General features: G+C 39.7%; 1 protein-coding gene across 1 annotated transcript in view; it reads left to right on the plus strand.

Annotated features, from left to right (window-relative positions):
* Positions 1-27,121, plus strand: part of LOC149315820 (arf-GAP with SH3 domain, ANK repeat and PH domain-containing protein 1-like) — a 45,582-nt gene that overhangs the window by 12,772 nt on the left and 5,689 nt on the right. The window contains exons 8-25 of the mRNA XM_089518275.1: positions 886-961; positions 1,450-1,536; positions 3,583-3,683; positions 5,768-5,837; positions 7,194-7,281; positions 7,388-7,436; positions 8,222-8,382; positions 9,939-10,072; positions 11,555-11,646; positions 13,017-13,206; positions 14,047-14,132; positions 17,095-17,210; positions 18,467-18,534; positions 19,145-19,246; positions 20,439-20,676; positions 23,585-23,746; positions 25,750-25,813; positions 26,146-26,192. Coding sequence (XP_089374401.1) covers positions 886-961; positions 1,450-1,536; positions 3,583-3,683; positions 5,768-5,837; positions 7,194-7,281; positions 7,388-7,436; positions 8,222-8,382; positions 9,939-10,072; positions 11,555-11,646; positions 13,017-13,206; positions 14,047-14,132; positions 17,095-17,210; positions 18,467-18,534; positions 19,145-19,246; positions 20,439-20,676; positions 23,585-23,746; positions 25,750-25,813; positions 26,146-26,192 — 1,931 coding nt within the window. The remainder of the gene's footprint in view (positions 1-885; positions 962-1,449; positions 1,537-3,582; positions 3,684-5,767; positions 5,838-7,193; positions 7,282-7,387; positions 7,437-8,221; positions 8,383-9,938; positions 10,073-11,554; positions 11,647-13,016; positions 13,207-14,046; positions 14,133-17,094; positions 17,211-18,466; positions 18,535-19,144; positions 19,247-20,438; positions 20,677-23,584; positions 23,747-25,749; positions 25,814-26,145; positions 26,193-27,121) is intronic.

Raw genomic sequence — 27,121 nt, forward strand, 5'->3', positions numbered from 1 at the left:
GCAGTCATTTGCCAATCTACAGTATTTTCTTCCTAAGGAAGGAGAAAACAGCAGTTTAAAACTTTTTCAGTTACCTTGCCAATTGTAAGGAAATCAAATTGAAATGTTTACCCGTTTTACTTCTTCTCTGATCATTAGTAAGCAAAGGGCAATTAAGCCACTCTCAAAGCAGGCCCACTGACCACCCTCTGACCACTCAAAATCTGCACTAGTGGAATGGAACTATTGCCCTGGAGATGGTAGTGGAACAGTAGCAGGAAAGGAGGTCTTTAACAGGTTTTTACATTTGTGGGAAAATAAAAATGCTGTCCAAACAGTCTCCCTCAGGAGCCCAGCAGAAGTGGGAGGACATCATATGATAAGCCCCATCCAAAGACACCATTATCCTGGTGTTATGATTTACCTGCCTCCTGTGATGAAGTCCTTAGGAAGATTTGATTAATTTAAGTTACTCTGGAAAATTACAATGAAAAAGAAGGAATAATTGGAAATCTGGTTTATTAAACCAGAAGACAGATTTCTATAAACAGAAAAGTGGTACAAATTTGATTCTGAAATTTGTTTATTTAATGTAAAATAAAGATTTTACATTAGGGGACTGGAGTTTGGAAGTTCCAGGTTCAAGTTCCCACACAGCCATAAATTCCCCTGGATGGCCATGGGTCATTCATGATCTCCTACTTGAGCGGTTTCATAGGGTTGTTGTGAGGATAAAATCCACCTTTTAAAACCCACCTTTCAGAGTATTTGTATTAGATTTTTAAAAAAGTATTTAATCATCAATCTAACATTTTAACTCTTTCCCCCTTCTTTTAATCTGCCCATCTCTAAACTGAAGTGGAAATATTTTCTATATTTGTTCCGCCTTCTTTTTTTTTCTGCCAGTTTTTTCCAGGCATGTTTAAAGGCAACAGAGAAGCACAAACAATTTATTGAAAATCTTATTCCTGAGCTTCAATGTGTAAGTATGTGTTATTAAATTCATAGGCTGCTTACCTGGACCACACACTAAATCATAAGTAGGCAAAGTGTAGCCTGTAGCCTGCAGCCATATACAATCTTCCAAGGCTCCCCCCCGCCCCGCAGTCTTTGAGCTCTCTATATTCCCTGGGTCATCCTTTTTCTAGCAAAAAGAAAGACTAGTTACCTCTCTTAGAAGTCTCCTGGAATGTAAGGCCCCATTCACACTATGGAAATAACCTGGTGTGAAACCAAGTTATTTCTGCGACGTTCAGACTGGCCATGAATGCACCTGGCACCTTTTGCAGGGGGCTGTGGAAAAACCCACTTAACCAGTGCATTTGACACAGGTCCCTTACTGCATCTTTTTTAAAGTGCTGGAGCAATCCACATCTTCAGTAGTGTGAGTACACTGCTGAATCAAAATGCCTATGACAGGGATTTTGCAGCAGAGATATGGAATGTTTCATTTGGTGTCATGCCTTTCAGATGAAAGCAAAGCAGGAAGAGGAGAAGAAGCAGCTGTGCTCCCTTCGTGATCAGCTGAAAGCAGCACTGCAGTTGGAGCCCAAAGAGGTAAATGTAGTGAGGGAGTGCACATTATTTTGCCTAGGGAAGAGTTAGGGGACAGCCCAGCAGAAATGTTAGCTGGTGCCTGTTGGAGTATTTCAGATTGATCCTTCACAGCATCTGAGAAGGGGAAACACAGAGGTGTAGCTATTGCAGGGGGGAGGCCAAAAGAGGGAATTGCACCCCAAAGAAGAATTCTGCATCATCAACCCCCATGAAATGTTTCTTTAGTTCCAAATTTCTAGTATTAAAGTAACTTCAGTTGAGATTTTAGATACACAGTTTATGCATCCAAATTAAGGGGAAAAGCAAAGTTACCAAGTGAATGCAAACACAGAAAATGTGAGAGTTCTATATGTGAATGATATTCAATATCTCACTCTCTACAATGCTAGAAATTTAGGGACTAAAGTTAAAATTGCACGTGAGCAAGCAAAATTCTTATTTGGGCAGGGCAGCCCTCATCTCCCTCTCCCCATAACTACACTTCTGTACCACTGGAGAGTGATAATATATCATGTTCTAAAGTGCAGTTCTTGCTTTGTGTATGATGCTACTTTAGGGGCAGAAACTAGTAGTAGCCTAAGAAACCAAACTTCCCACTGCAGAGAAGAATCTAATATTTTTCTGAAGGATTCATGATAACAACTGTCAGCAGCTTCTTCCCACTTCATCTCTCTGGAGCACTGAAGAAACAGTGTAGCACATGAGAAGAAACCAGCAGAACCAGTCTAATCTGCAATAAGCAGGCGATCTCTGTACAATGTAAGAAGCACTGCTACAAGGAGTCCAGTTGCAGTTGTAGGGTAGAGGTTTCTTAGCAAGTGTGCTGGACTTTGGCCAAAAATGTCTTAAAAACCATTAGTCAATGGGAAGGAGAAGAGAAGATAATGTGATGCATGGTTTCAGTCTTCAAATATCTGAAAGGCTGTCATGTGGAAGACGGGTGAGAGTTGTTCCTCTGTTGCTTCAGAGAATAGAATGAGAACCACTGGAAACTACAATGAAGTCGGGCGGCGGCGGCGGCGCCCCCCCGTGCGATAAAGTCGCGTTTTGGGCCCCATCCGGTGCCCATCGCATTCCGTGCGCGCCCCCGCTCGCCCCCGTTAGAATGCGCTGGGGAGTGGTTTAACCCCCATGCGATAAACTTCTTAGTGGTTAAGATGCCAGCTCTGATGATCGGAAGGTTGGCAGTTCAAGGCACCAGTGCTGTATGATGGGGTGAGCTCCTGTCACTAGTCCGAGCTTCTGCCAATCTAGCAGTTCAAAAGCATGCAAATGCAAGTAGATAGATAGGTACCATTTCTCAGTGGGAAGGTAACAGCATCCAGTGCAGTCATGCTGGCCACATGACCATCAGAGCAGTCCTCAGACAATGCTGGCTCTTCGGCTTAGAAACGGAGATGAGCACTGCCCCCCTACAGTTGGTTACGACTAGACGTTCATGTCAAGGGACTACCTTTACCTTTCAGCTAAACATTAAGGGGAACTTCCAGCAGTTAAAACTCTTTGAAGCTGGAACAGACTCAGTGTTTGGGAGTAAGATTTTAAAATAGTGTTGTCATGCATTACTATTTAATGAGAAGAAGGTACCTACTGGGGAGTTGCATAAGGGATGACATTTATTCTATACTTCAAAATATTTCTTTTAGCGGTTATCTGGGCTTTTCTTGGATTTTTAACATGTTTTGTTTTAAAATCAGTTAACATTAACATGTTAGTAACCTGTAGCACAACTTATGAGTAACAACCACCAAATCAGCTCCCAACAGTAACATTAGTTTTTCCAGCTACAATTCCAAGCTTTACCTTAGTGCCGTGCTCTCCTTTGCCGGAGGTATTCAAGCAGAGGCTGTAAGGGATGTTGCAGCTATGTCCAATTCTTTGGTTCAGTAGCTCTTTGGAATAATCTTAAGGATGTGTTTCCTTGGGGCTTAGACTTTTTTTTTTACCACTGTCTATTCTTGGAATTGTACTTGAGAAAATATGCTGCCAGATGATCTATTAAATAAATATTATTGTGCTGGTGATGATTATTTGGTTTCCCAACAGAATTCTATTTGCAAACCAGTAAGGTACAGCATGCATCAGTTGCAAGGTAATAAGCAATATGGCACAGAGAGAACTGGAAACCTCTTTAAGAAAAGTGAAGGGTAAGTACATCTACTTCAGCCATGCCAGTTGCCAACACCTCAACAAAAAAATCATCAAAGATTATGAATTTGATCACACTTTATTTACAAAGTCCATTTTTTCCTATCGCTGCTTTTGTGATTTTAATGCAACTTTTCTTTATTACTGTTTTTTCTTTATATTGCTAAGAAGTTATATTACTCTTTAAAATTTTGAATGGAAGAGTATAAGTCAATTAAACTGTCATAAAAATTAAACAAAACCTGTTGATTAATATGCACCAACAATACTTGGGTTTTGATTCAATTTTTAAAATGCACTTCATCATTCTCTGCCCCATCTGTGAGAAATGTAAGCCTTAAAGCAGTAGGTGCTGTGCCAGTTAAACAATTAAAATATTAGCAATATTTTAAAAATGTAATTCATAAACTTAAAATGAAAAAAGCGGTTAAAACAGTATAATTTAAAACAATACAGCACCCCTTTAAAAACCTTTTCCTTAAAAACCTTCAGACACTAAAAGTCTGTCAGAATAAAATGAACGTCTTTGACTGTCAACAGAAAGGAAGGATGGAGCCATTAAAGCCACCCAAGAGAAGGAGTTCCAGAACTTAGGGGCAGCCACCAAGGACTTATTCAAGCACCCAGCAACCATAATTGTGAAAGTGATGGGACTGAAAGAAGAGCATCTTCTGGGTCCTCCTTCTCCTGGGTCCTCTAAAGTCCTACATGGCTTAGGTCCAAACTATCTGAGAGCATATCTCTCCCTATACGAGCCTCTCCAAATCTCGCAATTTTCAAGGGAAGGCTTTTGTTCTGTCCTACTCTCACAGGCTCATCTGAGGAGGACACAGGAGAGAGCCTTCTTAGAAGCTGCTCCTAGGCTCCCTCCCAAGGAAGGCTCAATTGGCTCCTTCTCTGCTTTTTCACCAGCAGGCAAAGACCGTCTTATTGAAACAGGCCTTCAGCCTTTAACAGTTTGGGCTAGAAGGATGTGCTATTTTAAAAAAAATTCTGTATGTAAAACTGTATGTATTGAATGCATTTAATTTAATGTTTTGAAATTAATGTAATCAGACTGATTGTTTAATGATTTTTAAATGTTTTACCACATTGTGTTTGAGATTTTATTTTAATTTATGGTGGCCCTCCATATCTGCAGGTTAGCTACCCACAGATTGGAGCATCTGCAGATGACCGCACCTCATTATTGTCAATGGTGATGTGCTGACACAGCCACTTGCATGTGCCCATTGATGAAAATGCAACTTGGGGTCCCATGATGTTTAATATCCAGAACTGAACCCCCACTGATATTGAAGGCTGGCTGTACATTGTATGCTATTCTCAGTCCCATATTGGGAGAAAAGCAGGATAATAAATAAATAACTGTGCTGGATTTATGCTTGTTAAAAACTGCTCCTCAAAGAAGAAAACTCTTGTTATATTATTAATGGGCCTTCAAGGCAACTCCAATTTATGGCAACCCTTTTACAGGGTTTTCCTGACAAAATATATTCAGAGAGGGCTTGCCATGGCCTTCCTCTCAGGCTAAGAGAATGTGTCTTGCCATCTGGGTTTCCATGGCTGAATGGGGATTTCAATCCTAGTCTCCTGGAATCCTTCTTCACCACTCAAACTATTATGTAACACTGCCATGGCTCTATCCCTCAGTTACTAGCAGCCTGATTTAATTATTTCTTTATCTTGACTCCTTGAAGGAGTCTGAGTTTCCTTCTCCCTCACACACAATTCACCATTATTTTAGAGTAAACCTACATAGGATTGTGTGTGGCAAATGTCTGTGATTGTCACACGCTCCCCACTGCCACATGTCCCTGTCTACATTGTTCAAGAGGGCCCCAGTATTCCATATATGGTTGTCCAGTGGTGAGGTGGAAGAAGACAAGTGTTCCTTTTGCAAACTTGCTTCAGTTAACTTGTCTCTAGATCTAGGCTTTAGCTTTATTTCCCTAATACAAATTAATTTTGTTGTATACGGCACCTGGAATTAATACATGCCAGGCTGATTCTCATATCTAAAACTTTATGGTACCTGGTCAGTTTCTTTATGTGAAACTGTATGTTCATTTTCAAATTTCAGGTTAAGAAAAGTTTGGCAGAAGAGAAAGTGTACAGTTCGGAATGGCTATTTGACCATCTCACACAGCACAGTATGAACCTTTCTCATTATAGAACACAGTTAATGTAGACAAATTGAATTCTTGGAAAATGCATTGTGCTTAGTTGAGTGATTAAGTATTTAGATACAAAGATCACATTCCTGAAGGTCACCAAGCATGTTGCAAATCCCAAACAGGAAGTACTTCATGAAAGCAGTGTTTGTTATCTCAGGGATCTACCATTTCCAATCCTGGGCAATGATTCCTGTTGTACTTTATCGATCAGTATTAAGACTAGCAGGGATCAGAATGGAGTTCAGGTAGTGAAGGATCTAAATGATGTGAAGTCGAAAGCTTTTATGGCTGGCATCCATAGTTTTTTGTGGGTTTTTGGGGCTATGTGGCCATGTTCTAGAAGAGTTTATTCCTGATGTTTCACCTGCATCTGTGAATGAAACCTCTGATATATAGCTACAAAACCATTTCTTTTTCTTTTTTTTTTAAAATTTTTTATTAACCAAATGACAAACATACAAATAAAACATACATCTCATAACCATTTCTTTTTCGATGAGATGATGACTCTACCTTCTCCTCCCTGCAAGAGCAGGAAGGCAGTCTACCTTCTGCTTGACTAAACTAAGTGCAAGCTAATTACCATAGCATTTTTTAAAATTTTCAGTAACTGTAGCTGGTTGTTTAGAAGAAAGAAAAAAGACTTTGCTGAGAAGGAATATGGGACATTTTTAAACAAATGGCAGAAATGTAAATGTAAAGAAATAGCTGTAGCTATCCCAGCCAATGCATGGCTATTACAGGCTGCAAAGACTGCAAGTTTGGGTAGTTGTAACATCTCTTGTTTTTTTGCTATGAATAACACGTGTCTGTTTTTCTTTGATTTAAGAGTATCTCACATAGCTAAAAATCATCATTGCAAGTTTTGTATTATTAGTAAGTAAGGACAAAGATATGGATATGGGCACTCTGTGCTATCATCATGGGCCTAGTCAAACTAGCAACATAAACCACTGGAAAAATTGGCTACTTGGAGCCAGTAGATTTTGTGTGTCCCTCTTTGCTACAGCTTCAAAACCCACCAACAGCATTCCAGTCTTTGTGTATTTGAAAGCAAGTCCCACAAAACAGATCAGGGCTAAACCCTACCCATTTCTGCTCCAACCAAGTGTTGAAAAGGAGCAGAAAATAATAATCCCTGTCAGGCATGTGAAGGTGGAATAAGTAAACCCTGACGTGATCTGTCCTGGCACATTACTCATTTTTTGCTAATCTAGATCTCTTCTCTGTGGATTTACTTCCAAGTATATGTGTATAAACTTGCAGTCGGACACTGCAAAAACAAAATGGTTGAATTACTTCTCTCTTTCTGTCTGTTTTATACATCACTAGCTGCATCGTCCACCAGTCAAGCTGAATTTGCTCACATGCCAAGTGAAACCAAACATGGATGATAAGAAATGCTTTGATCTTATTTCACGTAAGCATTTAGGGGGGAAATTGTTCCTGCACCATCATTTTGTGTTCTCCTAATATTTCAAATGTGTTGTATCTTATTCTGTTTGTATTCTGATTTTTCATCCCAGATAACCGAACATACCACTTCTTGGCTGAGGATGAACAGGAATGTACTATGTAAGTGCAAGATCAACTCTGCTATCTTTCAGCACGCTTTTTAGTTGCCTAAGCCTTTTAGATGGTCTCATGTTAATTTTTTTTCTTACTGGAATGGGTTTTATGCACTTTCATATCTGCTGCTGTTGCAGATGCTTCATAATGTTTTGCAGTTTTAATTGGTTTAATTTATTGTCTCCCCCCCCCCCCCCGCATTTTTACAAAGGGGATTAGATTTTTGATTTCTAAAAATAAAGACCATGCAAAATGACATGTACTGTATATTTTATAACGCCAACAGTTAAAATGACTAATTTTTGAAAATGTACAGAAATATGCTTTAGTCAATTAGAAGAGTTGCTTGAATTAGGTAAATTGTAGAGATAAATGTTCTGTTTAGGAAAAATTGGTACAATTTTTGGTGTAAATTTCAGTGTGGGGAAAAATACAAAACTTTGTTGCCAGATACAAAATAAGGAGACAAATCCCAATGGGATTTGGGGAACATTAATGAAATTGAGACTCTGAGATCTTCACATCACTACTTTATATTTCAGTAGTTTTTAATGTATAAGTTTCTTTTCTAAAGAGCAAATAATCAGGCTAAGGCATTAACATCAAGGTGGGGAGTTGGCATTTATATTTGGAGTATTTGCCTTGCATATCTATGCTTGATGCTCTTTAGACTCCTTGCAGCTTTTATTTGCTGTCATGTGCAGCAGGCCATAACTGTACCTTCAAAAGACCTACCTAAAGAGACTCAGATCTGAAAGAGATGACAATAGTTTTTTCCCCCTGTTTTGCAGATGGATCTCTGTCCTGAGCAATAGTAAAGAAGAGGCCCTGAATGTAGCATTCAGACAAGCACAAGATAAAGGATGCAGCATGGTGGATTTGACTGGAGCTATCATTGAGGAGATAAAGCGCATGCCAGGGAATAGCACATGCTGTGACTGCTCAGCATCAGGTGCAAAAAGAGACCTTGCCTATTTTCTGTTTCTCCACCCAGTGATTGTTTCAGGTTGCAATGGGCAGGAATTATGGGAGATTTGTCTAAAAGATCTGAAGGACACCACATTTGGAAAGCTTAGAGTTTTGCTTTAACCTAGCTGTGGGACTGGAATCTATAATCACATCTGTGGTATCTTGTTCAACAGTTTATCAGTCTGAGGTTTTACTGTTAGTTCTGGAGACAAATAGCAATTACAATGCAGAACAGAATCTGACTCTTGTCATCTATTTTAATTTGTAAAAGTAGTGTCTATGGATTACTGGTATGATGAATCTTGCTGTAATAAGAAAATGAAATCCATGCCCATAAATAAAAATAAATGTGTGAGCAATGAACAGAATTGGAATGTCCAGCTGTGTTATTCTACACTGGCGATATCCCTTGATTGTCATTAAAAGCCTGAAACATTGTTATCATAAGTCTGAAAATGCTGCAACCAGTACATTAATGAGCTGAAGTGAGAGAGAATATAATTTTCTCAGCCCAGGAGAAAAAGTACTCAAACCCTTGATTATTTAGCAGGAGAGTATAGCTAGTCGGTAGTGAAAGATATGAAAGGGAAGGAGATTAGATTCAGAAGGTTAGAAAGGAAATTTCAGAGAAAGAGAAAATAACACTAGTGTAGTTTTGCTTGCGTATGACCAATTATCCTTTTTCTCTCAGTTAGTGGTCTCTACTCCCTTTCTACAACATGCTGTGTAAATATCTCCTTTCATGTATTCAACCAATACATATTAGTTGGGCTAAAGTGCCGTTGCTTTGATTCTGACACTCAGATGCATGGTTTTTTTAATTTCAGAAGAGTTATTGCAATAACCTTCAAGCTTTTTAAAACTCAAGATACACTTTTAGCCCAAATATTTGCATGACTAATAATTTGCTGGTATTGTGACCCTCCTTAGGCACTGTGGGTCCGTGGTAATTTTATTCACTGGATTTTCCATTGAATAAAAAGCGCCACTACAATTTCTCTTTATTCATAAGATAATCGCAGGATAATCGTGATATCACACAACACTGTGTGAAAATCTTCACTCTATTGTGTGATATTGACAGCATCCCACTATGCTCCTGTCTTTTTTGTCCATGTGATAAAGTCCTTCATAACAGTCCATCTCCTCCATTGGCATTTCTGGTAACATGCACTTGGTATGAAGAGCCAGCATGGAGTAGTGGTTTGAATGTTGGACTAGGACAGTGGGAGACCAGGGTTCCAATCCCTGTTGAGCCATGAAAACTCACTGGATGACCTTGGGCCAGTCACATGCTCTCAGCCTCAGAGGCAAACCCCCTCTGAACAAATCTTGCCAAGAAAAGCCTAGGATAGGTTCACCTGAAGAATCACCACAAAGCAGCAGAAATGACTTGAAGGTCCACAACAACAACAACAACAACAACAACAGATGGTGGGAACATTTCATGCGGCAAATGTATAGAGATTAATTACTATGCCATGTATCATCCTTTGCAGGGCAACACTAATTATATAATTGTGTTTCTTTGCTCTTCAGATCCAGCGTGGCTCTCCATTAATTTGGGAATCCTCATCTGTATTGAATGCTCTGGTATTCACCGAGAAATGGGTGTCCACCACTCCCGCATCCAGTCACTAGCCTTGGATAAGCTGGCAACCTCAGAGCTTTTGGTAAGGAACCAATTTGTTTCTGTACTGTGGTTTACCATTCAGAGTTTACGACATTTCCTTTCCTGGTACCATTGATCCAGCTTTAAGCTAAGATGGGTTTGAGTACAAGTATTTCCTGTGCTTTCCTCTTTACCCCTACCACCCTTTTTGCATTGTACCACTTCCCATTTACTTATAATTATCTTACCTGTCTTGCAAACAGTGCCTGTGATTTCTTTCCTTCTTATCACCTGCTTGTGCAAGGTAATGTCAGTGAGTTATAAAATGACATAGAGATACTATCCAAATGTTTCTATGGCCCTTATCACACGAAGGCTTTTGCAACTCCAATCCGAAGCCACTCCAGGCCCAACCATGCGAATTCACGTTATAACGTGATAGATTATCACATGCGATTGCTTTCCATGGGGAGTCATTCTGAGGCTGATCAAAAGTCAGTCCAAAGTGACTCCTGATGTAGGTGAATTCAGTGATCTAGTGAATTCACAAATCTTTTTCCAAGGTCAATTCGAATCCGATCTTATATATTATATATACAGGTGAGGACACAGGACACATTCGGAGAAGGCAAGGGGGGCATGTAGGGAAGGCTGATACGGAGGACACAGGACACATTCGGAGGAGGCAAGGTGGCATGTAGGAAAGGCTGACATGGAGGACACAGGACACATTCAGAGGAGGCAAGGGGGGCATATAGGGAAGGCTGACACGGAGGACACAGGACACATTCGGAGGAGGCAAGGGGGCATGTAGGGAAGGCTGACACGGAGGACACAGGACACATTCGGAGGAGGCAAGGGGGCATGTAGGGAAGGCTGACACGGAGGACACAGGACACATTCAGAGGAAGCAGGGGGCATGTAGGGAAGGCTGATACGGAGGACACATTCAGATGTTGCAGAGAGGGATAGGATGAATGACATGGAGGACACGTTTGGATGTGGCTGTATGTATACTCGAGACTGCATATGGTAGGAGTTACGGGCATTGCTAAACTGTTGAAATAGAGTAAAAAATAGAATAAAATAGAAGGGACAAAGAAACGTGAAGCTATCATTTATGTGAGGCTAGCATTCACGTGAAACAGTAAACAAGAAGTGGCCCTCTTCTTCACCCTGGAAGTGCAAAGGTTCTCGATGTGTTCAGAGCCCCACTGGGCATGCGCAAGGGTGCCAATTCAAATTGGTGAATCTGCATGGTATGTACTGGTGTGATAAATTATTTTGCACTCATGCCGCTTTGCCTCAGGAATGACCACAATTTCGCTCTTCATGTGTGATAATTAATCATGTAAATTGCCTGGATTCAGATTTACTCTGCTTCCCCTATGTTTCAAAATTTCTTCTACTCTATCCTTCCCTTCCATGTCTTAAAACCTACTCAAAATTTGACATGTTAATAAACACATGCTTAGTGGTGATAATAAGCATTGTATGCTATGCTGAATTAACTTTTTTCTTTTTTTCTCTCTCTTTTTTGCAGTTGGCTAAGAATATTGGGAATTCACTATTTAATGATATTGTAGAAGCCAATCTTCACAACTCATCTCTAAAGCCTACTACTGACAGTCCCATGTAAAGGATCTTACTGTTCTTTACCATGATAATTTTGAGTGTGTGTGTGTGTGTGTGTGTGTGTACAAGCATGCTATTCATTATTCCTCCAGCCAGATTTTTAAAATTGGTTTGATAACATGTTTGAGACCTTCCAATTTCTTGAGGCAAGATCTTTCATAGGGCTAATTATATCAAACATGTCAAGTAATTCTGTTGTGAGAACAGGCAATACTGAAAGGAAAATCCAAAATAAAAATAAAGCCATTTAAGGATATTAGTTCTTTTAGTTCCTTGCTATAAGAACATTTGGATCAGTCTAAAGTGCAGCCTTTTAAATGTTTTTGGATGCAACTCCCTTCTGCACTAGATAGTGGAGTCGAGAAATGCTGGGAGTAGCAGTCCTAGAACAGAGCTTGGAAGTGTATTTTGACCATCCCTGGACTAATGAACTGGCAAGTCCAACATGATGTTTCCTATGGTAGTCAACCAAATACCTCTGGGAAACCCATGAGAAAGGCATAAAAACAATAGTCCTCTGCCGCTTGGTTGTATAAGTCCTACAATAAATATCAAAGGATGGAATCATTACATTACACAACAAGGAGTCAGTTAGATGACATGATTTCACCATAGGAGAATTAAACCTGCTTAATTTTGGAGCTACTTTATTCAGCTTGTGACATATAAAACAAAGCATGTGGGCTGAATAAATAAAATGTTAATTTTATAAAAAGAATGTGAGTTGCTGCCTAAGGGAAGGTACTGAAAAGCTTTTCTCAGCTTCCTGCACTCGTGTTTTGGTGTAAAAAAATAAATAAATAGAGAATACAGGGAAAATCCTGTTAAAATATTGATACTTTCTCCTTTCCACTGAATGCCTACTGAAGTTGGGTATATTACTTTTTTGGACTACAGCTCCCAGGATCTCCTAGCCAGAATAGTCATAGTCCAAAAAAGTGACTTGTCTAATGCAGCTCATATGATCCCCATGAGCTTTTTGAACTCACCAAAAAATCTTGACTTTTGGGACTGCACTGAAGCAAGCTTTCTAGGATAAGAAATGTTCTGATTTCTCTCTGGCTGAAGTCTTTGATCTGTATGACTTTCTGGTACTTCAGTTCTACACTTATATTTTATTACGTTTCAAACTCATGCCTCTTCCAGATGTCTGCCTCACTTCATCTGAAAGTACAAAGGAAAAGGAGCAGGGCAAACAGAAAAGGGAGTGGGGCAAGAAAAGCACACCTTTCACTGGTGGTTTAAACCTGCATTTCTGTTTTCTCTTGGAAAGGAGATAATTGTTGACATTGCCTGATGACTCCTCATCAAAGTGCTCTCCTGACTGTGTAGCTTACTCTCTATGCCTATTTTGTTTTGTATAATTACAGGACTCTTCGAAAGGATTTCATCATATCCAAGTACGTTGATAGAAAGTTTGTTGCCCAGAGGATCACTGGAAGCCCAGCTGCCAGGGCTAAGGACCTGCAGGATGCTGTCAAAGAGAAAAATATATATGTCTTGCTTCAAGCATATGCTGAAAAGATGAATTTAAGTGAGCCTCTTTTGGAGTTCAGCCAGGTGAGGTTTCTCCTTCCAGGAACTGACATCCATCCATCTAGGCACATCAGCAGCAGTAATAGCAATGCCATGGAAGAGAGCATGCAATGCTAGCTAAGATAACAGTTTTAATGAAACCTGTAAAGAGGCAATGGGTCTTTTTGCAACAAGCAAGTACATTTGCTTTCATTATGAAGAACAGTATTTTTCCCCTATCTTTTCACTTAGTTGCCCTGGATTCATATTCCTCTTTCATGCCAAGGAAGCCCACAGCTGTCTTTACTGATGCATCTCCAATTACTTCTGATGGCTTTTATTATCTTGCTTCCAGTTTCATGTCATCTGTGCTTCTAAAGTTGTAACTTGTTTGAACAAATTCATTTGAACAAGATGATTTGGTTCTTGTTTTGGTAGTGAATGCACATATATTTCAGCATCCTTTTGCACTAACATTTATAATAAGTGCTAAATGTTGGGATTGTACCTGGGGCCAAATTACACTTCATGTGTAATTCTTTCCCAATGACTGGTAGTTTTAACGCAAAATACAAGCCTCTATATTCAAGGTTGAGTAGAGAGAGGAAGGAGAGAGTTGACACTACATTTGCTTGAAGCTGGAGATCCGGAATCCATTCTTTTATAGTGGTAAAGAAGGAACACCATTTGAAGGAATGATTCTGAATGGACAAGTAGTTGTCAGGATTAAGCAGCTATCCTGCTGCCCTCTTCACTAAATTTTGAAGTTGCTCAAAGCTAATGAAGAAAAAAAAAATAACAGAAATACATTTCACCTGTAGTTTTAGCCTGGAACATCTAAATATCTACCTACATTCACTATTTGTTTGTGTTTCTTGTTTAAAGGAACCTGGAGAGACACTTCTCCATTTGGCAGTTTTAATATGTGACCAAACCTCTTTACACATTGTAGATTTTCTGGTACAGAACAGGTGAGTTGACTCTACATGCCTATTTATAGATTTAATGAGGTGGTAGTGGCCTAAATGCCCAAAAGATACTAGATTCCATCTGATCTTGGAAGCTAAGCAGGGTCAGCCCACGTTAGTACTTGTATAAGAGACCACTAATGAAAACCATGTGCTGTGGGCTATATTTCAGAGATAGGAACTGGCAAAACCACTCTGAGTATTCCTTGCCTAACAAAACTCAGTGAAATTAATGGGAATGCCATAAGTGGACAGGTGACCTGAAAGTGTGCGCTTACACTCACACACTGTTGTAGGCTTTTATTGTTAAGTAAAAGCAGCATGGGATATACAGTGAGAGAAATAAAACATGTATGTGAGAGTCAGGATGACTCAGCAAAAGCAATTAGAAGCCACACAGGTGTAATAGGTAATGTAATTAACAAGTCCTAAATGCCAAGGACAGAAATGCAAAGTGGATAATTGAACACACCTGAGAATTGTTAAAGTGGACAAGGTGAAATGATGAAATCATTAATTATGGGATGAACCAAGAGAACCAATGAAAGTGGTTGTACACGCCCACTGGGTAGAAACTGACAAGAGTGGGTGGTGTTTTCCAAGGGCTATAATAATTGCTATGAATCCCAATGTATTTTGTGGGTAGTAGTAGTGGGTAGGAGTATTATTGGATAGTTTTGGAGCTGTATATAGTAGAATAAAGTAGATCTTTTATATAAGACTACTGAGTTGTCTGGTGTCTTAAGTCAAGATACAAGAGCCAGCTGGATCCTGAAGAAGTGGGAAGACTTCTGTGGAAGCAAGAGTGAGAACGCTTGGAGAGTTTGTCAGGGTCTTCAGCCTATTCTCTGTAACTTTGCTGCTTTAGAGCAAAGCTTTAACCACTGGCCAAAACTGGTCAGCGCCGGTGCGTAACAAGGTGGTGAGTTCGAGCCAGAGGTGAAGAGCTACAACTCCCATCATCCCTGACATTTATTTCTTTATGTGACTCCAATATGAGGGCAAATGTTTGGTTTCTAGACTGGTTTGAAACCTCCTCTGCCTGGCACAGTAAGGCTAGAAGTTCAACATACTGCTTACATTTCCTTGGGAAAAAAACCTTTATAAAACCTAGAGGAGAAAAGCTTCTCTGAGCATTGAGAAAATCTTACTTCCCACTAGGATATAGTGCTGCTGTATTTTGTTTCATCTACAAATATATACTCTTCACTGCAGGATTTCATTAAGTTGGTTTATCCAAACTATTGAGTTCTTCTTGAATAAGAACTATAACCTGAAGTAGAATTTCTACACTGCATTCTAACCCTTGTGTATAGTTCACACATGAATTTAAATGTATATAACTTGATGAAATGTATTAAAACACATAGCCTTAGATCCATCTGCATCCTCCAAAAAATCTCTACAGAGGATAGGAGACTCTTTCCTTCCATCCCTTGCTTTAGCAGCACCCTGTGCTCCATCCCCCTTTGTTCAGGTGGACCCTCTGAAGCTCTGGAAAGACTTTTCAGGTGGCTACAGAGAGGAAGAAGGGACAGGATGCTTTGCTTCTGTGAGCTTTTGTATGTTAAAACATGCAGGGGTAGCTGTGTTGGCCATTTAACAAATGCAAATAAAAATCCATCAGTAACACCTTTATTGGCCAACCGAAATGCACAATTTACTTGTTAATTACCTTAGGCCCAAGCTACTGAGTTTAACAACAGCTCAGCTTGTGGTATTTAATGGCTCATTTCCACACACAAATCATCAGGAGGCTACAGTCACCCAGTGATTAAAATGCATGTTTGAACTTGCTTCTGGTCCAGGTTGTAACATACTGCTACCTTGTCTTCTGAGGCTCCAGTCCCTAAAACTCTAAAACATATAGTAGTAACAATAGCACTGTTGTGCTTTTTTAAAGACAAAAAATTAGTTTTGTGTATTTTCATGGGAGAAGATTGATTCCTAGGCATAGACAGAAATAGCACATGGATAGCAGAAGAAGCAGTGGGAGTGTGTGTGCAATCACAACTACCAAGTGGATAGGTTTAATTGCTATAACAACTCCCCCATCCGACAGGAAAATTAAAATTTGGAGAGAAGAAGAGTGAGATGGCTGCTGTCATCAAAGCTGTAGTGGTAATGACAAGGCCTAAGCCTCCCTTTCTCTCTCTTCTAAGCAGTTGGTAATTCTGTAAAACAAGAATTCTAATTCATATGAAACCTTTGCATAATTACTCCGGGGAAATAGGTTGCTTATCTAAAATTGTATATTGTGATACATCTACTTTTATTGGCTGAGTTAATCTCAATGTGAATCTGATAACAATTTAATATCAGCTAGTTTCTAGGGACTTTATCACATGGGGGAAATCGGGGGTTTAAAAAGACATTAAAAGGGAACATTTGCATGATCACAGGAAAGCTTTTCCCACTATGTCGCGATTAAAGAGGACTTAGGCCGGGAAGAACCAGGAATGCTCCAGCAACAAATCATTCACAGTGAAATCCCATGAATGATTTACATACATACATACATACATACTTTATTGCTTTTGGCCAATGGCCATTGCAAAATCAAAGTAATAATACAATACACATCAAATTTCCATAAAAACAATCCATGAATGATTTGTTGCTCGAGCATTCCTGGTTCTTCCCAGATAAGTCCTCTCTAAGCGCAATGTAGTGGGAAAATCTTTCCCGCAATTGCACAAATGACCCAGAAAAATGTCTTTTAAGCCCCCAATTTTCCTTTTATTTTCCCCCATATAATAAAGTTCGAGGACAGGAGTGTGAAACGTGTGGTCCTCCAGATGACGTAGGATGGCACTTCCTATCAGCCATAGCCAGTATTAGTAAAGGTAAGGAATTATAGGAGGTGCAATCAAACAACATCTGGAAGGAGACATGTTGCTCACCTAAAGTAATGAAGGATGCCTAAATTATGTGTCTATATAGCTAATAATTTTATCTCATCTAGTGGTAGCCTGGTGAAACAAACTACCAAGGGAAATACCCCACTTCATTATTGCAGTCTCCATAATAAACCTGAAGGCATAAAACTCCTTTTGCGTGCCAAAGCCAACATTGGAATCAGTAAGTAGTTACCATACAATATTACTAGTTATACTTAGAAAGGGAAATACCTGATTGCTCACATTGTTATTTCTCCGTTTTATTCTTTATCATATAAGTACATTGTATAACTTCTGATAAATTTGTGTTATCCAGTGCAAAAGGTACTCGGAAAACCTTTAGCTGTTACATTTATTTTTCTCCACATTACCTCTAAGGCAGTTCTTCTTCTCCATTTTATCCTCACATCACCCCTGTGAAGTTTGGTCTAAGACCCAGTGCTTGGCCCAAAGATGCCCAAGAGATTCATGGCTGAACAGGGATGATAACTTGCATTTCCCAAGTCTCAGTCCAAACTTTTAATAACTGCACCACAGTGTCTCCAAAGAAAGGGCTTCAAATGTATATTCTGCCATGGGCAGTGTCCTCTCAGTATGTTAAAAAAGCCCTTGTAGTCTGATTTTGAATAACTTTCTGGCTGTTGTTGCATGCCTTCAAATCATTTTCAACTTACGGAGATCCTGAGGTGAACCTGTTACAGGTTTTCTTGCTAAGATTTCTTCAGAAGAGGTTTGCCATTGCCTTCCGTTTCAGGCTGAGATATTGTGATGTGCCCAAGGCAACCTAAGTGGTTTCCATGGCAGAACAGGGTTTTGAACCCTGTTCTTCCAGAGTTCTGGAACAACTCTCAAACAAATATACTGCACTGGCTTTGTGATCAAATTTCTAAAATTAAGTCCTGAAACATAATTGTTCTTCATCTGAACCTAAACAGAACTTTCAAAATGTTGCCATATAATCAGAATGGGAGAATTTGTGTGACGTAGTTGTCTGGTGTTGCCTGTACTACAGCTACTGGTTGCGAGTTCAAGACCAGAAAAAGGGCTCAAGCTTGACTCAGGCTCGCATCCTTCCAAGGTCGCTAAAATGAGTACCCAGTTTGTTGGGGCAAATTAGCTGACCATTGTAAACTGCTTAGACACTGCTTAGGCAGTATGAAGCGGTAAATAAATGAAGCTTGTTTGTTTGTTTGATCAACCATGGAAAGCCGCAGAGTAATCTTGGCCAAGTCACACCCTTTCACACCTAGAGGAAGGCAGTGGCAAATCACTTCTGATTAAATCTTGCTATGGAAAGCCTAGGATAGGATCATCATACGTTGTTACAAGTTTTATAACAACAATAAATCAAAATGGAGTATAATTATGGAGTCAAAGCTGTATTAACTGTTTCCATCATCATTAATCATATGGTGACATCTCTCATTTCTTACACAGCTAATGAAGCTGGAGAGACAGCCCTTGATATTGCTAGGCGAATGAATCATGGTGTGTGTGAGGATCTGGTAAGAAATGGGATATATATCTCCACTTTTCAATTTTGTCAGAGGGCCACAAATGAGCAGGCCCTCTGCTGTGCTCTGAGATCAAGATCCCCCCATGTTTTGAGCTCCAGGTTTCATATCCAGGTATACTTCAGTTAATGAAGTAGATGTGTTCCTGGGCATTAACAGAAAATTGATATCAGAAGCAGAAATAAATTAGAAGGAATAGGGATAGATTTCTACACCACAGAAAAAGAAGAGCAATGAAACTTATGGACTGAGCATAAAAGCCCCATTTAGAAGTTACTTCAGCATGCAGGATTGTTGTTGTACTTTTTTTAACACTGCCATATTAAGTAGATTTCCTTGGGTCAAATCTACATGAAGTATTTTAAATTCAGAAATATTTAGTACAGCAAGCACTACCTTTTTGCCATCAAGCTATTTATAGTGCTGGCATTATAGCTCCAGAGATCCCTTCTCATTGTCTTTTGGTATTTCCTGTTTCCTCTCTGGTTGTCCTGAGTACAGAAAGAAAACAGTTAAAACTCCACTAGGCTTAATTCTTAGTTTGGAATGCATGGTTTCCCTATAAATTTCAAACAAAGGCTGAGTGTTCTGTATATTTCAGCTGGCTCAAAATGATCAATTCAACATGCGTGCTCATGTGGAATATGACTGGCATCTTGGTCAAGAGGACATGTTTGAAAGTGATGATGAACTGGATGAGAAGGTAAGATCTCACCTCTTTTGATGCATGGGTTAGAGTTTGTCCTTTGCTTCCCATTTCTCACTTCTTCTTACCAGAGGTAGAACAGCAATAGCACCTTCCAACAGAATGTTGGCCCCTTGAAGTTTGGTATCTGCCGTAGTGGATTTTTCCATTAAAATTGCAGGGCTATTTGCTTTGATAGTTACTGAACTACAAAATTGGTAGGATTCCAAGAGTTATTAACCATGCTGAGCTGTTGCAGAAAGAAACAACAACAAAAGAGTTTATTGGATTGGTTTTTCTCCCGCAATAGACATGGTAAGTAACTTTAAGAGAGCGGATCTTATCTCATTTTCCTGTCACTGGGGAATACCCGGGCTTCTGCTGCATCTTTTCAAGAATGGGAAAATCCCATTCTTGAAAAGATGCAGGATGTGCCCGGAGAAACCCGGGTTGCAAACAGGCTGAGTACTCCCGGGCGACAGGGAAATGCAATAAGATCCGCTTTCTTAAAGTTACATTCTGGGTCTGTTGCAGGAGCAAAGCCAATATGATAAACTCCAAAGAGTCTTCTGGCATTTTAAAACAAATTATGGCATAAACTTTTATGGACATAGGAGATTATTGCACCCAGAAATCCTGCTGTTTTTGAAAAGCTGAAGGATATGCGCGGCTGGGGTCTGGGCTACATACGGGTTGCACTCGCCCAGCTGTGGCTGCAAGCTGTAACACCTGATTTTGATTTTTCAATTCCGCATCTGTCCCAGCAGGATTTCCGGGTGTTTTAATCTCCACAGTGCAGGCAGTGAACCTACAGACAGTGATTGTTACCTGAACAGTACTTTTATTTGGTAAACTGTCTTTGTTCAAGAATGGCCACTTTAAGATTATTGACAGTGCCTTGAGAGGTTAAAATGTCCATCTATTGATTTTTTTTAATATTTTCATTTTCTGTTGACGATTGATATTTTCACATAGCAGCTGTCCTGTTTTTTTCTATGTATTATGTAATAGAGCATTTCTGGAAGTTGATAGCATATATCACATTGAAAGGTGAACAGTTTTATGAACTTCTAACATTATGGGTAGAATTATTGGGAACTTTAACAGTATTACCAAAGGAGATATGGGGACAGAATCGGCATCTGGGTAGTTTTTCCAGTAGGCTTGTTAAGCAATCTCTCCAATTTTCTGTTCATACATTTTATTTCAGCTCAGTTCTGTGAGAAAGGATCGTTTTCATCGTCCTCAAAGCTGCTACAATCTGCCTGGAACCGCATCTCAGTCATGGAAAAATCCAGCAGACTTTTCAAAAGGAGCCAGTCCAGCATCTCATGACAAATACCGTGACATATATGCCATACCACATGCCTCTAGGTATTCTGCAACAACATCCTCTCCAGTTTCTCCCTCTACAGGTCCACCGCTGCCACCGCGCAACATACCCAGAGGTTAGATAATCCTTTTGATGTCCCATTCCATCACTCCCTTTGTATCTGCACTTTTATGTCTTCATAACTGCATCAGGCTAATTCTTCTCTACTAAATTGATATGAGTTGTCCAAGTACTGCTTTTCCTGTTCTGGTTGGATAGAAACGTCAGGTGCATTCTCTTTTCATAGTGAAGATTCTACAGTGTGTGCTAAGTGGATGTTCTCCAATTGCCCTAATTTGACAAGGACAGTCATAAAAAATATCTCAGAGCCTTATCACATTACAAACATAAGATGAGAGGCAGCAAGATTGCAGTGGCATTCAATATACATTTTGGCATGCCCTCAAAGCACATCTGTTCTATTTCTGATGGAGATTTTTGTAAATGCATGCCATTTGTCCTGCTAGAAAAATCCATATGGTGAAAACCATGTTTTTACAACAGTCTACCTTTGGAGGGAGAATGGAAGTACAGAGGGCCCTTTTTATCTGCTAGGGTTTGGTTCCAGGATCCCCCATGGATAACAAAATCCACAGATATTCAAGTCCCATTCAATACAATGGCATAGAAAATATTTAAAATGGCAAAATCAAGGTTTGCCTTCTGGAATTCTGCTGCATTGCACTGTTGACACAAGTTGAACGTGAGTCAACAGCGTGATGCGGCAGCTAAAAAGGCCAATGCTATTTTAGGCTACATCAATAGAAGTATAGTGTCTAGATCTAGGGAAGTAATAGTGCCACTTTGCTTTGGTCAGGCCTCACCTGGAATACTGTGTCCAGTTCTGGGCACCACAATTTAAAAAGGATGTTGAGAAACTGGAGCGTGTCCAAAGGAGGGCGACAAAAATGGTGAAGGGTCTGGAAACCATGCCCTATGAGGAATGACTTAGGGAGCTGGGGATGTTTAGCCTGGAGAAGAGTAGGTTAAGAGGTGATATGCTAGTTTAAATATTTGAAAGGATGTCATATTGAGGAGGGAGCTAGCTTGTTTTCTGCTGCTCCAGAGACTAGAACACAGAACAATGGATGCAAACTGCAGGAAAAGAGATTCCACCTCAACATTAGGAGGTACTTCCTGACAGTAAGGGCTGTTCAACAGTGGAACACACTCCCTCGGAGGGTAGTGGAGCCTCTTTCCTTAGAGGTCTTTAAACAGAGGCTGGATGGCCATCTATCGGGGATGCTTTGATTGGGAGTTCCTGCATGGCAGGGGGTTGGACTGGATGGCCCTTGTGGTCTCTTCCAACTGTATGATTCTATGATTTATATATTTTTAAAGCATTTTCAACCCACGGATGCTTGAATCCGTGGATAAAAAAATCCATGGATAAGGAGGGCTGACTGTACTACAACATCATGCGGGGAGGTAAACCAAAAGCCTCTCTCTTATCTTATGTAATGCCTCTTATCTTACATTTGTAATGCAATAAGGCTCCTAGTTTCTCTCTTCCTCTCACTTTCCACCTTTGTCTTCAGTTTATGTTAATTGCTGGAAAGTGAATTCAAATTGCAAAAGTAGTTTGCAGCCAGTTAACTCAGAAGGAGAGAGTCTTACTCCTCTTCCCAGTAAACCCAGGGAAAAGCAAACTTCTGCAGTCTCTCCTTGCTTGTGCGTTCTTCCTCAGTTCATAACTTTTGACATCTTGACCACACTCTGGTGTTGCTTGGCTGCTTGTGTCCCAGTTTTCATCAGTGAATGTGGGAGAATATGTAAGTGTACACTAGATCTTAATTTACAATATGGAAGTGTGCTGGAGTGGGGAAGTTTTAACATGGATTTCTGAGGCATAGAAGTAGAGGACCCGAGGTAAATGATATATTTTGCATCCATGTGGATTTAAGTACAAACTGAAAATAGGAACCCTGATACTGGCACCAACCCCTTTCTGTTTGTTGGCTCTGTTAATAAATTCCCTTGGTTTAATAAGAATGGTATTACTGAATTTCAACAACAACAACAACAACAATTTTTACTTCTGTCATAGACCAGTATAAAAATAATATAAATATAATATAAAATATATAAAAGAAAAAAATTACAATTATTAAAACAAATCAGAAACAAAAACAAGGAAATCAAAATTGGTCTCTGCCAAAAAACATCAGTTGTTACCAATCATTTGAGAGCACGTTTTACATATAATGTAACAAAATTTTGCTACCTTAAGTATAACAGTTTGATTTTGACTGTCCAACAAATAGCTTAGATAAAAAACATCAATGTGTCCAGGAAATTTGGTTAGAAGAGGGGTGATCAGCTGATGATGAATGTCCTTATAAAACTGACAATACAAAAGAACATGCTTAAGTATCACATAGACAAAATCGGGGTTCATAGGGGATTTTCCTATATTTTCCTTCCAGTACTGCTGTAGGGAGAACATTGAATCGGGCTAATGATAACGCTCTTCTGAACTTAGGCACTGTAATGTAATATAAGTAAGAGGCAGGATGAAAAACCAACATTTGGTTATGTACAAATGAATAATTAGAAAAGGAAGCTGTTTCAGTCTGCCCTTCACTGTCTAGAATCCTTTGCCTTACAACAGATTTTGCTTGATCAAGACCTAGCTTTAGAATGGTATTACTAGGAAGTCCAAGAAGGCTCCGTTTCTTATGGATAGCTGTTACCCAAGAAAATTTATAGTTGTCTACCAGTATTAACTGGGACAGTCCGCCAGGGCTATTATGTATTTTTAACCAATAAATAAAGATGTTTATCTACAAACGGGATTCGATTTTACTGACTCCTGCTTCCCTTCGTAACATGGCATTAGACACACAGTGGGCAACCTGAAATATACTCCTCAGAAACTTTGTTTGGGCTCTTTCAAGTGTGATCATATTGTTGTAAAGTCCTAACTGGGCTCCATATAACAGTTGGGCTCGAGCTTATTACGTATTACTGAATTTATTTTTCAGCTCCTAATTTCCCTCCTCCACTGCCCCCATCCAGCCGGTCTGTTTTCTCTGAAGAGACAACTGCTAGAAAGGTCCTGCCTCCACCTCTAACAATTCGACATAAGCGGACTTCCTCAGAGCCTTCCCCTTGGACACCATTGGATCACACTAGCCCAACTGAAGGTAAAAGGAACTCATTTTTTCAGTTGAGTCCTAGAGAGTGCTGCAATGTTTGATCCTGAACATAAAGTGTAGGCACATATTAACATACTTTATGCTGAGGCAGCCGCTGCTGCCTGGGAGGATTCCGGGAGTTGTAGTCCAAAAAGGTAAGCTCTGTTCAGTACTTTCTGCTCAGTGGTAAGCAGTACAGTACCCCAAAATCTCAGAAGCCCCAAAACTTGGGTTTTTGTGCATATGGAGTCAGCTTTGTTATATGACTTTCCTGTGTTTACCACGTGGGTGGACAAACTGTGGTCCTCTAGATGTTGTTGAACAATTGATATAATACTTCAAAAGTAGCCATGCTTGGTGAGGTGATGGCAATAGCAATCCAACAATATCTGGAGGTGAAGGACCATATGTCATCCACTCTGAATTTAGGGCAAGGTTTGTTTCAGATAAAGAGCTCTCACATCTAAAAAGTTCCCATTGCATTTACCTAACCGTATGCTATGCAACAAGCACAATAGCAATGAATTCTGGTTGTGTCACATTTCTGGGGTAAAATCCTGCAATCTGAATGCCTAGAAAATTAAATATCTTCACAGGAGGATGGCACCGAAGACATGGAATCTATGTGCTACATTTTAGGAGAAAAACATTTCTTTGCACACAAATATTGTTTGTGTGGGAAGGAGTTTAAGACAGCTTTTAATTAACTTTTGCATGTAAGCTGAGCCAGGATGCGGTGAGTCACAAATACCAATTTGCCAAACCATTTTACAAGTTCAGTCTACCACACTAAATTCTTCATACAGGAGGACTGTAGCACAGTAACTATTTTCTTTTAAAACTGTCATGTGTATCAGTTGTGGGTGTGCATGTGTTTTCAAGTCACCTGTCTGTTGATTTATAGAGCTCTCTTATTTCATACATTGAAACAATATGTAACTGAATTTTCTTTATGTGATCTGTAGTCGCAGGATCTCAAAGGCATTTCTAAGGGACTCAGAATGGAGAGGGAAGATATGTATAGTTTCTCTCTCTTGTGAGAAAGGAAATAATCTGTATTCTGTTAGAGGTACTAACAACATTTAATACTGAAGAGTCAAGAATGCCTCAAAGTAATGTAAGCAAAGATATAGCTGTGTTAGTCTGTAGAATCAGTATGTAATGATATCTTGTAGCACCTTTGAGACTAACTGAAAGAAAGAAATTGGCAGCATGAGCTTTCATAGACTTCAGTCTACTTCCTCAGATGCATTTGTTTACAAAAGCTAATGCTACCAATTTCTTTCTTTCAGTTAGTCTCAAAGGTGCTACAAGATCTCTCTACGTACTCAAAGTAATATTGTTAGATAGTTTGAGTGGCCCAAAGGATCCTACTCCCTTGTCTACTTATCCTTACCTTTCTGTGATAAACAGATACTTTTATGAATGTCTTTCTAATTTTTTCCTTCTCACCAGCTCTTCTCTAGAATAAAGCTAGATTAGTATCCTGAATAACCGTTCTATCTTGGAATGGAGCTCTTATAATAAATCCTTCAGTTTGCTCTTCCAAGTCATTGCGATCTTTCCTCTTTAACCTGCCTATCCTGCTGCTGCACACACTCTGATCTTACATGAAAATCAGAGGCCTTTTCCAGGTTAGCTAGATAATCGGAATGGAATACACCTATCCTGAATGCAGTGCTCACTCACTCCCATTAGGTTTAATTCATGTAACCATCTTAATATAGTGGCAAACTATTCCAATTTGGCCTTTACTTCTCTAGTGCTTTATTTCTGAATACTTGAACATATTGAGAGGTCATTTCAGAATCTCTTGGCTTAATCCTCATACTGAAGGATTTCCAAAAGCTTGTGTGTATAAATCTGAGGTATTTTAAAATGATGAGAAAACTGACAAACTGAAATTGGAATTCATGTCTTCACCACATCAAAAAGATTGTTTTAGACTGAATAATCTGATCAGATTTCTGCTTATAAACAAAACAAATAGCTTTGTCTTTGTCTTCCATTAGACTCCAAGTCTTTCTCCCTTCCAAGACGTTGCTCTCCAGAAGGAGCCTCTCCTAGGAGTTTGAGGTAAAGATATAATGCATTTGTCTGTGACATATTACTGGGTGCCTGCTGCTGCTGTCCTATTCTTTGTTTTGAAATATGGTTTACTCTCTCTGTCTATACATCTTGCTCAAGGGTAGAGAATGAGTATGCTCACATGTGAGGCTTAAATCCATCCTCATAGTAACATGATTGTAAAACTTAAATTTGTAAAAATTACAAATTACAGCTGCCTTCTACTATCCAGTCAGATGGTATAAGTATCTTCTTGGAAAATGTTATTCAGAAACCCCCAAGAGGGAATATATGATCCTTTAAGATTAATGAACTCTCCCATCTCATGTTATTTCCTTCAGTTCTGGGTCTTCTGAAACCCCTGAGGCAGTGAATTCCTGGCAGCCAGGTAAGATTGTTTCTATTAAACTTAGCACACAGTTGTAGCTAAGGTTTCACATATCACCATGAGTGCATTAAGGTAGCACTTGTATTGCAGAGAAATGGCCTTTTCCTAGCACTCAGAATTGCAGCATTTTCTTGCTGGAAAAAATGCCCCCTGAAATTATTTCCTTGTGTACATGAGCACTGTGTGACTTTTTAGTCATATGATTGTCATGTCTAGTGTCCATGATAGCACCAGGGACAAGGAGTGGCAAAACTCCTCTCATACTATTTTAAAAGATTTTTGTGTTTGTGTGTTGTTGGTTTCCACTGGAGTGGGACATCCAGTGGAAAAACACAAGGCACGCTCTCTCGGCCTCAGGCTAGCAATAGTAACCCCTCCTCTGATTAAACTGGCCAAGAAAACTCCATGATAGTTTCACCTTAGGGTTGCCATAAGTTGGAAACAACTTGAAAGCACCACACACACAAGTCAAGCTATCTCAGCCTCAGAGGATGGCAATGGAAATCCCTCCCTGATGAAGCTTGCCCCATGATAGTTTCACCTTAGAGTTGCCAGGAACTGGCGCTCGGAAGGGAGTGTGCTCTGGACCCATAAGTTGGAAACAACTTGGAGGCACACAACAGCAGCAACAACAATAAGCATAATAAAGCACAGAAGGCACAGCACAATAACAAAAACAAAGAGAGCCAGTGGTTTGAGTGTGCAACTCTGGAGACCAGGGCTGAAATCCCAGCTTGGCCATGAAACCCACTGGGAGACTTTGGGCAAGTCACACTCTCTCAGTCTCAGAGAAAGGCAATGGCAAACCTCCTCTGAAGAAATCTTGCCAAGAAAACCCCACAGATAGCCTTATTATATCTCACAAAACAGTTCCCAGAATCCCAGAGTATGCAAAGTGTGGGCCTTCCAGCCAGAAGGAACAGGGCTTC

This window comes from Sceloporus occidentalis, unplaced genomic scaffold (genome assembly GCF_023333645.1).
Source record: "Sceloporus occidentalis isolate IW3139 unplaced genomic scaffold, rSceOcc1.0.p SCAF_3, whole genome shotgun sequence".
Taxonomy (NCBI): Eukaryota; Metazoa; Chordata; class Lepidosauria; order Squamata; family Phrynosomatidae; genus Sceloporus; species Sceloporus occidentalis.